The sequence below is a fragment of the Scyliorhinus canicula genome, chromosome 14 (genome assembly GCF_902713615.1).
Source record: "Scyliorhinus canicula chromosome 14, sScyCan1.1, whole genome shotgun sequence".
In the NCBI taxonomy this organism is placed as follows: Eukaryota; Metazoa; Chordata; class Chondrichthyes; order Carcharhiniformes; family Scyliorhinidae; genus Scyliorhinus; species Scyliorhinus canicula.
Genome location: NC_052159.1, coordinates 99,802,473 through 99,815,085, shown reverse-complemented (window position 1 = coordinate 99,815,085; position 12,613 = coordinate 99,802,473). Strand labels below are relative to the sequence as shown.

At 40.4% G+C, this 12,613-nt stretch overlaps 1 protein-coding gene across 1 annotated transcript; it reads left to right on the top strand.

Moving 5' to 3' along the window:
* The first annotated feature begins 3,714 nt into the window (after positions 1-3,714).
* Positions 3,715-10,916, top strand: LOC119977502 (collagenase 3-like). Its single transcript, XM_038818539.1, has 10 exons — positions 3,715-3,917; positions 4,150-4,385; positions 4,482-4,630; positions 4,735-4,860; positions 5,200-5,361; positions 6,388-6,538; positions 8,811-8,941; positions 9,267-9,426; positions 9,656-9,759; positions 9,895-10,916. Exons 1-10 carry the CDS (start codon positions 3,801-3,803, stop codon positions 9,996-9,998), a joined length of 1,440 nt encoding a protein of 479 aa, XP_038674467.1. The 5' UTR covers positions 3,715-3,800; the 3' UTR covers positions 9,999-10,916.
* Positions 10,917-12,613: the final 1,697 nt, after the last annotated feature.

Here is a 12,613-nt window from a genome sequence, read left to right as displayed (position 1 = left end):
ATGGCTCAGCAAGGGACAGAGAATTTAACAAATACAGTGGGGCATCAGAGACTAATGTGACATCAGGGGGAAATATAGAAAACATTAAAACTAATGACAATATCTGAATGTGAAATAAAAATAGGTGAATTCTTTGAAGACGTAGAAATGAATAAGATTGATCTAATAGCCGTTACGGAGATGTTGCTGCAAGGTGATTGAGGTTGATAACTATGTTCCAGGATACTTGACTTTTAAAACAGATAAGCAAGAAGGATAAAGAATAACCCTGGCAATAAAAGATTGACAGTAGCAGGAAAGGAATTTTGCTTGGAAAACAAGATATCGAATCATCTTGTCAGAGTAAAGAAAAATGAGGCAGAAAACATCGGTGGAAGTATTTTACAGAACATTTAACAGTAGTTGTGTATTCAGACAAAGAATAACTCAGGCATTTGGAGGTAGGTTACAGTAGGTAAGCTATAGAAAAAATATAAAGAGCTAGTTCATAGTTTGCACTCATTATACATTTCCTTAAGGAATATAAACCCCTCAGGAAAATGGTCCAAACATGGCCAACAAGAAACAGCAAAGATAGCATTTAAATTAAGGAAGTATCTTATAATGTTGCCAAGTCAGCCTGAAGATGAGGATGATTTTCGCATTCAGCCCATGAGGATCAAGAAGTAGGAGAAAATATATGAGAGTAAACCAGCAACAATTATAAAAAGCAGATTGCAAACATTTCCATAGATATGGAAAAACGAAGAGATTGGCAAAAGTAAAGGTGGGTACCTAGAAACAGAGGTAGAGACAGGTTTTCTTTTCATGGGGATTAACAAAATGGCAGAGATAATAAACAAATTCTTCAGACGTGCTTTATCCTAAATATTCCACATTGGGGAACTTGGTAATGGGGTGGATCACTGATTTGATTTGATTCAGTAGAGGGCTATGCCATGGTTCTTTAACTGAGGCATGGCATTAGCATCCTGCTTCCAGGTATCTGAGCCAGAGAGAGAGGGTGAAAGAAGATGTGAAATCTGCCAAAGGATGAATTTCTGGTTAAAAGGATCCAAACAGGGGTCAGGAGGAATGACTAAACTGCACGTTGGTTCTGAAGGAATGAAAAGGAGGCGGGAAAGGCTGCCCCCAGGTCTCAGAGTCCGATGCGGAGATTCAGCTGCAAGATCGGAGTGACTGGGTTGAGATTATATTTCCCAGGGACAGGAGAGAGTGATCATCCTCTCAGACCATAAAATGTGCATGAAATTGGGTGAGGAAGTGAACAGTAGAAATTTGACCCACCAAATATGAATACAATGTTCCAAGAAGTTCAGTGAATTGAAGAGGACAGGAAGATGGAGTGGCATAATGCTTCCATGTGCCGAGCATTACTATCTGACTTTCCCAGCGTTGTTCTGCATGACACTGCTCTGACCAGCATACATAGAACATAGAACATAGAACAGTACAGCACAGAACAGGCCCTTCGGCCCTCGATGTTGTGCCGAGCAATGATCACCCCACTCAAACCCACGTATCCACCCTATACCCGTAACCCAACAACACCCCCTTAACCTTACTTATTAGGACACTACGGGCAATTTAGCATGGCCAATCCACCTAACCCGCACATCTTTGGACTGTGGGAGGAAACCGGAGCACCCGGAGGAAACCCACGCACACACGGGGAGGACGTGCAGACTCCGCACAGACAGTGACCCAGCCGGGAACCAAACCTGGGACCCTGGAGCTGTGAAGCATTTATGCTAACCACCATGCTACCGTGCTGCCCACATCACATCCTGAATAACTAACAGTCACTTTGTGTGATCTCAAAACCGGTGCTTCACAGTCACCATCTGTAACTGTCCTCCATCCTACACTCAGAACATTCTGTTTTCATTCTTTGCAATAAAAGGGAGCACAGAAATCCAAGGGAAACAACGAACTGGGGTCAGGATGGCCTTCCAGTGACAAACAACCTGTTTACAAAGCATATAAGAAAAAGGTGTAAAATAAATTACATGGAAAAACGTTGTCATTTTAATTCTCAATCGCGCTCCCATGCACCTCTGTCTTTTGAACTCAACATTGAGTTAAACAATTACAGATTGAAAACCATTTTTGGACAGTAGTTCACATTGCTTCTGCCCTTTATCAATTGCAGCTTTTTTGGACCCATTGTCTGTTTCTTTAATTGTCCCATTCCCACTGTCCCGGTATCTTGTTTGTCTTTTAATTCCTGCTAATTCTCACCCTGTCACACCCAGTTGTTTAATCCCCTCCCCATTTCCCTCCCACCGTACAAGTTATTTGCTCGGAACGTGTTACGTCTCTCTGACATTTTCCAGTTCTAACAAAAGTCGCCAATGCGAAATGTTCCCATCTTCAAAGATGTTGCCTAATCTGCTGAGTATTTCCATCATTTTCTGTTTTCAATTCCAGCATCCACAGGCTTTGTTGCTTCTCTTTCATTTCAAAGTTTTGTTTTATTTCCCTTTGGAGGTTTAGAGACATTATTCGGCACCTATGGTGAAATGGATGAAGTATGGTCAGAAATAAATGGAATTTAAAAAGTCAACATTTGGATATTACGTCTATTTCCCATTAAGGTGGAACTACCCCTAGCCTGCTGCAATTTCCATCCAGAACTTTAACTCGCAAAGAAAGAGTGTAAACCAGGGAATCACACGTTATTGCATGAGTCCCATTTGGAGAGTGCAGGTACCATTCTAATTGAAAGGTTTGCAGCACAATCAAGGGCAATATTATTTCTCAATGAGGTGTCAGAATGAGCAATGGCAACTTGGAAGGGCTCCAGATGAAAGCAGCGACACTGCTGTGAGCCATGAAGGTTATTTGTGGGTGCTGAGATCAGAAAGCCCCATCAGGTGCAAGCAGTATAGAGGGTGATGGCAGAGGCAGTCAGTGCAACTTCTACCACCGCACAAAATGACATCCAGGTCAGAAAGACATGTGAATGCCTCAAAGAGCTGGCAAGGAATAGTTGTGACAGAATGGATTTCTCACAAGCCTTGGAGGGAACAGGAAGATTTTGGAAGAAACACTTCAGGTTTCTGAAGTGGGGATTAAACCCACATCCTTTTGACTCTAATAATAATAATCTTTATTGTCACAAGTAGGCTTATATTAAACACTGCAATGAGGTCACTGTGAAAAGCCCCTCGTCGCCTCATTCTGACGCCTGGTTCAACATGTCTTTCTGACCTGGATGTCATTTTGTGCGGTGGTAAAAGTTGCACAGAGGGAGAATTCAGAATTCTCAGCCGGTACGTCACTGCTGGCCTTGTTCTGCCCACGATGAAAACGGGAAGAGGTTGACTGCTATTTCAGTCAAAATCGTGAGTGCATCCTGTTGGAACACGTCTTTAATTTCTGAACATAGAAAATGTTCCAAACAATTTTACTTTGAAGCTAACACAATGAGGCCAGAAGTAATCGTTAGGTTAAAAAAAGTCCCTTTTTTGTTATGTACCATGTGGAGGAGTGTGTGCGTGGGGGGGGGGGGGGGGGGGGGCATGCTCCTTTTCCGTTCTTCATACTTCAATTATTCTCTTGTGTCTAAATCACAACTGATATAAAATGCATCATTTAAATACACAAACCAACGTGTTGATGTACAACGCCTCCAGCTCTTAAGATACCAGGAGATGATGATATCACTGCAACCAGAAAGTGTTGGTCATTTCCCCATATAAGGCACGACATAATTGTGTAAGTCACCTAAACAGCTCTATAAAATCCCTGCCAGAGTAGAAAGATTTAGTTCATTGCAGGACTCCTCGAACCAAAAGATGAACTGCATCAAGATCCCTGTTCTATTTACGTTAGTAAATCTAGCAGCGTGTTTACCTGTGCCACTGAGTTCAGACACTCAAGCATTCAGCGAAAAGGACTGGAACCAATGCAGGGTATAATATATAAAACTAGCAAACATATAATAGATATTTAATTATAGATTATATATTTTATATATATTGTTTTATATATTATATGCACATATAAAATGTAAAAACAGTAACTGTGCAGAAAAGACAATAAATTAGAAATTTCATTGAAATACATGATTGACAGCTAGATTTTTTTTTAACTTTCGGATCCTTTTGTCCTGAAGCAAACTTCACTTTCCCCTTTTCTCACTAGAAATATCTGGAGACATTTTACAACATGACAGAGTCGACTGCTTTGCAAAAGAGCGCGAACGGATTAACCGAGAAGATTGGAGAAATGCAAGAATTCTTTGGGCTGCGAGTAACGGGAAGCCTGAACGGTGAGACGTTGGCAGTGATGAGGAAGTCCCGCTGCGGAGTCCCTGACCTTCAGCCGTACACCTTCTTCCCAGGAACACCTCGGTGGCCTCGCAATAAAATCACTTACAGGTACAGGTTGTGTGTGTGTGGGGTGGGGTGGGGGGATTATAAGGATGAATCCAATGAATGATCACCTATCTATTCACATCCCCTCTTCCTCAATAGAATCGTTAACTACACGCCGGACCTGAAGAAACCAGAGGTGGACACTGCCATTTCTATGGCCCTGAAAGTCTGGAGCGATGTTACTCCTCTGACCTTTACCAGACTCTACACTGGAGAGGCTGATATCATGATATTGTTTGCAAGAGGCAGTAGGTTCAACAATTCTGTTTGTGTCTCGATGGTACGATTCGATGTTTTGTTTTCTTCGTCCCTCTTATTTTTTTTTTCTTCACCCCTCGCTCTGTGTCCCTAGGTCACGGGGATTTTAGCTCGTTCGATGGCAGGGGTGGCATTTTGGCCCACGCATTTGGTCCTGCATTGAGGATTGGGGGCGACACCCACTTTGATGAAGATGAGTGGTGGACCCTGTCCAGAAATGGTAAGGAGTTTCCAGGTACTGGGGCCACCGCGCAAAAACCGGGGAAAGATTTAAGCGATGGGGATGCTTGTGTTTGCTTTTTTTCTGTCAATGTGCCAGTTGTTCGTTCATTCCATCTCATTCGACGAAATGGACAGTGGAAGTTACAAGGTGTCAACATTGTTTGAACAATTTCAATTCAAGTGTGAAACCTCAAATGTTTGAATGAGCTTCCATTGGAGCACATGTCATCTTTATTAACGATTCAAAATGCTTGATTCACTTCTCAGCTTCATGCCATTTCTTACCCATGGTTTCTGAGCAGTTTGACCAATTTGTGCTGCCTCGCCACCTTTACAGGGATCAATTTGTTCCTCGTTGCGGCCCATGAATTTGGACATGCCCTCGGACTGGGTCACTCCAAGGATAGATCCGCTCTCATGTTTCCCACCTATTCATATGTCAACACCAAAGGCTTTAGTCTCCCAGACGACGATGTTCGCGGGATCCAGGCTTTATATGGTATGTTTAACACTGTGATGACCACATATATAAATATAATATATTTTTTTAAGTTTTAGAAACGTTTCTGTGCTGTTCCTGTTCATCATCCTTCCCATTCAAATATTGCCCAATCCAAGTTTTCTGCTATGGCCATGCTGAGGCGTATAAAAGCACAAATGAACTTTGCAGGATGCAAAAATACAGATTTGTTTGTATAACCGACCTCGCAGTGAACTCATTCTGTGGTTAGGAACGCAGCATTAAGCGACACACATCCTTCAACAGCAAAATAGTATGTAGAGATAGACTGCCTCCTCCTCGTGTTTACCAACAGCCGCTGTTAATTCCAAAGGGACCAGCCACCTGAGGGTCAAGTCTAATTGGAATTGGAAGTGTGCATCATACCCCTGATCTTGAGGAGCCACACCACACAAAGTCTACTACAGTATGAATATATTAACACGTGTCCATGGAAAGTGTCAGCCATAGGAAATTCCAATTGTTGGGTAATTTGAGCTAATCATTTAAAACAGTTACTTCAATCTGTGTAAACCCATCTCTCCCAATGTCCTAATCAATGACCTGTGTTCATTCTTCAGCTACCCCCACCAATTCGCTGTGAGCAATACATACTATGTTTGTAATATATTATATATATATATATATTGCTAAATACCTGCTAAATAACATCCCACTGTAGGAACTGTGTCATGGGATTCATAGGGCTTATATTGTCTTTAAAATGCTCATGTGATCCTTGAAGTTTGCTTATTCATACAATTATCGAATTTTACATCACAGAAGGAGTTCCTTCAGCCCATCAATGCTCGTGCTAACTCTCATAGAACTATCCATGTCATTGCATCCTCTGGCCTTTTTGCCCGTATCTTTTTAAATTTCTACAAATATTTCTCAATAATGGACATCTATAGAATTTGGAAATATTTGTTTGCTTTGATAACAAAATCATCTCCGTCACTTGAAAATGAATATTGATTTCTGATTTATCCATCATTTGAAAACAATTCTTCTGCTGTGTTTTAGGAGCTAATCAAGATCCAAGACCACGTCCAAGACCAACACGACCACAGCCCAAACCACCCCAACCAACACAAACCCTGGACAAGTGTAATCCACAATTGTCATTTGATGCTGTTACTAGTTTACGTGGAGAATTATGGTTCTTTAAGGATAGGTAAGAATAACATTTTTGGTTCTGTTTTATGCTGCCTATCACACTAAAATTATCACTGTGGACATTATTCAATCATTCATTTAAATATCAAGCAATTGGCAGCACCATGCATTAATATGTATATGTATTGGTGCACAGGAGGATGCTGTAATTATTTTTGTATTTCTAACTTCAATTGAGATTGTTTAGAGATGTGAAGGATTGGAGGGAAAGGTAAACACATCTTAATGCCTCATTTTATCCCTGAGATCTAGTTCTGTGTGAAATAGATGAAAGCACTGGAGAACTCTCACCAGAGCAATACAATAGGACTTGAGAAAAACAGAACTGCAAAATATGAGTATTCTGCAATTATAAAATCTAAAATAGTTTATTCCCATTATTGCAAATATTATGGATTTGATATTTAATTTTCAGATATGATATCAGTAAAATGCATAGAACAATCATATCAATTTATGTAATTCCAATACTCCTTTCACACCAAAAGCAGACTTTCATCTGTTTCCATAGCTAGTTATTCATGGAACAGGTCACTAGAGACTTGTATAGCTTGAGGGACGCCACTCTACATTATTCATGGCTGACCAGGAGCCTCACCCACTCTTACCTTGGGAGGATTTGAAGGTTAACACTCAACCTGTTTGGCCACATTATGAATGCGCATTCCACGGGACTTTCCGCAGAAGCAGGTACCAACCTTCCCATTCCTGTGGCTAAGGGGAATTCAGGATAGGGTGGTATCTAGAGGATGGATAGGAGAGGGGAGCATCTTGGACATATATAAAGAGCTTATGGGGTCGGAGGAGATGCAAACCGCGGAGCTGAAGCAAAAGTGAGAGGAGGCGCTGGGGGGAGAGATAGAGGAGGGCCTCTGGGCGGACGCGTTAGGAAGGGTCAATCCTACCGCAACATGTGCCAGGCTCAGCCTGATCCAATATAAGGTTGTTCACCGGGCTCACATGACAATGGCCCAGATGAGCAGATTCTTTGGGATGGAGGATAGGGGTGCAAAGTGTGCGGGGGGTGCTGGCGAACCATGTCCACATGTTCTCGGCATGCCCAAAACTGAGGTGATTTTGGCAGGGGTTTGCTGATGCCATGTCCACAGTATTAAATATGAGGGTGGCAATGAGTCCGGAGGTGGCGATTTTTGGGCTATCGCAGGTCCCGGGAATCCAGGAGTGTAGAGAGGCGGATGTTCTGGCCTTTGCTTCCCTGGTAGCCCGGAGGCATATATTGCTGGCATGGAGGGACTCAAAGCCCCCAAAATCGGAGACCTGGCTTACAGACATGGCTGGCTTCCTCTGCCTGCAGAAAATTAAGTTCGCCATGAGAGGGTCTCTGCTGGGGTTCGCTCGGAGGTGGCAACCATTCGTCAACTTCCTCGCAGAGAACTAATCGTCAGCAGGAAGGGGGGGGGAGAGGGGGTTAGGTTAGTGTAGGTTAGGGGGGTAAGTAATGGCAAGACCTGTGAGAGAGGGAGGTGGAATTTGCACTATGTTTATATTTTTACTTGTCATGTATATTGTTGATTTTAGAACATAGAACAGTACAGCACAGAACAGGCCCTTCGGCCCTCGATGTTGTGCCGAGCAATGATCACCCCACTTAAACCCACGTAACCCGTATACCCGTAACCCAACAATCCCCCCATTAACCTTACACTACGGGCAATTTAGCATGGCCAATCCACCTTGTTGCTTTTAAAATGCCAAAGAAATACCTCAATAAAACGTTTATTAAAAAGAAATGAATGCACCTTCCTCAGCCATCAAGTCCTGGGTGGGAATTGACCTTGGAGTTTCTGGCTTAGAGGCAGGGACACTACTCCCAATGAAACACTCGACCTCAATTTATATAATGCAAAGCTTACACCTTAGATCAGATTTGGTTTCAAAAAGATGCTACTAAAATGTTATTTATTTTAAGATTGACTGTCATGGTTGTACTGATAAATTGCAGAACACTTTCACCCTAAGGTTGAATGACATCCAGCCTCAATGCTGGTATTCCTATAATTTTTCTGACTGATAGAGACTACCTTGCATTCTATCAGTCTTTGTTTCAGTTCAAAAATATTGCCCTAATTAATTTGACGTGCATATTAGGTGAGTTGGACATTCTGAATTCTCCCTCAGTGTTCCCAAATAGGCACCGGAGTGTGATGCCTAGGGGACTTTCACAGTAACTTCATTGCAGTGAAGCAGGTAAGCCTACTTGTGACACTATTAAAGATTATTGTTATTAATTAAACCTTCTTATTGTTTAGAATCCTTTGGCGGAAACACTATCGACGTCAAGATGTAACATCAGTTCCAATCAAGCGCATTTTTCCAAACATTCAGTCAGTAGATGCTGCAGTTGAATTCAAGAACAGAGATGTGGTGGCTCTTTTCAAAGGTTCTAGAATTGTTTCCACGTTTTACACAAAGTTTGCATATTGTTCATCACCACTGCATGATCGATAATATTTACTGGCAAAATATAAGCTTGCACACTCATTAAAATTTGCAACATATACCAATAAGATTAGTTTTGTTTTCTCCTTTGAAGTTCTGATCATGAATGTGGCATTTAGAATGGAAAGCTGAAAGCTCCATTTCTTATTTTTCATTTCTGTACTATCTGCAGAGCATGTGTTGATTTTATGAATATGTTTTGAAACATTCTGCAATCATATCCCACCTTTTCACTGTTGACTGAAATCACTGTTAAAATCCCATAGGATCAATGTACTGGCTAGTTAGAGGCTTCAGGATTTTGCGAGGCTATCCTAGGAGCATCAGATCCTTTGGATTTCCAAGATCGGTTACACAAATAGATGCTGCCCTCTATGACAAAGAGACAAGAAAAGTATTGTTCTTTGTGGGAAACATGTACTGGAGGTATGTAGTAGTATTATTATGCAATGCTCCCCATTCCTCAGCTGCAAAGCAAAATTATTTCAGAATCAAATTTGTATTACTAAGACTATTTTAAAGCTTAAATTTATTGAAAAAAGGTAACATTAATTGGTTCCCTTACTTTTGAAGAGAATATGGACAATGAAAATAAAATAATTGACAAGATTGCAATATCCATTTAAAACACAGGCATCTTATCCCTTTTGTTTAGTTATGATTCAATAAGGAATCAAATGGACAGAGGCTACCCAAGAAGGATAAATGGTGACTTTCCTGGAATTGGGAACAAAGTAGAGTCAGCATTTCAAAACTTTGGTGAGTTCTGCAGCAGGCTGAAAGGCTGAAATATTCACAGTTTATGAAACTGCAATGATTCATTTTTGATTGATATTCTCAGTTTCATTATTCTATTTGCAAAATATGTTGAAGATTTTCTTTTTTTTTCTTTAGGCTACTTCTACTTCTCGAATGGAGCAACACAATATGAATATGATTCCAGGAACAAACGTGTTATCCGTGTTTTGAGACCAAATAGCTGGCTAAATTGTTATTAGCTAATAATAAATAATTTGATTTGGCATCTATCTAATGCAGAGTAGTGTATTCTTTGAAAGCACTGGAGCTTCATGTCAGATTAAAATTTGATTATTTTGTTCTGGTATGAAAAACACATTCTTAGCACATTTTATATATTTGTCTTTAAACAATCGTTGAATATTCTTCTATGATGATTTATAATATTTCATTCAATTTTTAATTAGATACAAAACATTAAATTGTATAAAGTTCTTAACGTAATAAAAAATGCTGGCATACTGAAAGGGCAGAATCAAGATTGATATGTCATTAATATTTTTCTATTGTGCACAACATTGAGGGCCGAAGGGCCTGTTCTGTGCTGTACTGTTCTATGTTCTATGTTTGTGTGTCCATTCCTATCATTTTTGCATTGTTCAATTTGCTGAAATGATACAGCTATAATAACTGTGTTACATAATGAAAAATAATCATTTATTATTCTTTCTTTGTGATAAAAAAATATATACCATTTGTTATTGTGAATTGTACTAATACATACCAAACAATCAATTGAACGTTTGTTGAGGTTGCACATCACTGAAGTAATATTAAGTTTGACCGCTTATGTTCTTCAAATGATTTTTTAGTATTATGGTACATGTTAATAATGTTATTTTTCATTACTCATTAATTTGCAGAGTGATTATTCACTTCATGTAATTGTCACAACCTATCCTGTACAGATTTGATCATTTGAAAAGTAACATGAGTGTGGTTTAACAGAATTACTAAACTTTCACCGAATTGCGATATTCAGGTCTGTTGGACATATTTTCTGCTGGCATGCTTCGTACCTGCAATAATGTTGAATGTATAATTTTGCCAAATAATTTGCAATCAAATCAAAATTTTTCAGAGCATACTGAGATAGGAAATAAAAGCCGTGAACTAAATTTTATGTGTTCTGGTTTTCAATCTTATGCATCATCATACATTAGTCATGAGTTTACATGAGGCTCAGACACCTTGCAGTTTCAGATAATCAGAGTCATGTTGGTGCAGGGTAGACATGTCACTGAAATTAGTAACAGATCAGAAATGTAAAAATAATATTTTCAGCAGGTGTACTGAACAATTATATTTGCAACAGGTTTTTTTTTTTAAATCATGACTATTACAAAACATACATGAACTGCAAAGTCATTGGCACAAGGAAATTGTCTGAGTTCTAGTTAATGAGTGGTGCCTTTCCCTGATCACTGTGCATTGAATTTTGCTGTGAAAATAGTAGTGAGGGCAAAATACCGTGAGGTGAACCAACCCTCACCATTATTTCATGTGTAAATGAAACAGCAACATGCAGCAGCTGCACATGTTCAGTGAAACATGGAAATCCAAAAGCTTCTGATAACAAAAGAGATGAGGCAATAAATTGAGCTGCATGCAGCTGAATTTTCAATCTGGGCTCAGTAATTTTTCAAAGTTCATTCATGGGATGCGGCGTCGCTGCATTTATTTCCTATAGCTGATCATGGCATTTCAGAGTCAACCTACATTGTTGTCGTACTGGAGTCACATATAGGCCAGACTGAGTAAGGACAGCAGATTTCCTTCCCAAAAGAACATTAGTGAACCAGATGGGTTTTTACGACAATTGACAATGGTTTCATAATCATCATTAGGCTTCTGATTCCATATTTTTAGCATATTCAAATTTCACCATCTGCTGTGACAGGTTTCACACCTGGGTCCACAGAGCATTACCCTGGGCCACTGGATTATTAGTTCACTGACAATACAACTACACCGCTGCCTCTCTGGTTGCTAGATCATTTCTGGGTCTCTCCTCCTGTGCCATTTCAACACCAGTGATGTGATGACATCATTTTCAAATGGTAATTCCCTGATTGGCCCAAGGGCATAGCCAGGACATAGACTGAGTCATATACAAAGAGGGCCCTGAAAAGGCAAGTGGCAGTCATGACTGAGCATGCCACTCTATGGGAACATGGCTCCAGAGAATGAAGATCGACTTGGTACTGCCAGGGGCAGATGGCCATTGCAGGCTGCCGCAAGGTTTTCAGATACCTCTCTGTATGATTTAATGGAGGTCGTTGCCAAAAGGCAAGAAATTCTCTACCTTGCATATGACTGAAGAAGTCCCCCCCCAAGAGACCAAAAGGGTTTGGAAAGAAGTGTCTATGTAGGTTAGCAGTCACTGGATCATAATGAGGACAAGAGGCCGGAGCCATAAGAGGTTCAGGACCTGATCAATCTGGGATGGTGTGTTTTAAGTGACTGTTAGTGACAGGCCTCTAAGTCTACACAGCAAAATGGTGCTGAGCTGAGCAGACTGGGTGCCCATAACAGTCAGAGGAAATTAGCCGGCAACATCAGAGAGGAGCACAGCTGATCATCTTGGTTCTTTCTTTATTGCTGATGGAAAAAACATGCTGTTGTAGCTTCTCCTTTTTTCAGCAATACTGAGTACCACCAAGTGACTGTCTTTTCAGCAGGTGCACTGAACAATGATATTTTCAACAGGTTTTTAAAAAAAATCATGACTATTACAAAACATACATGAACGCAAAGTCATTGGCACAAGGAAATTGTCTGAGTTCTAGTAAATGAGTGGTGCCTTTCCCTGATC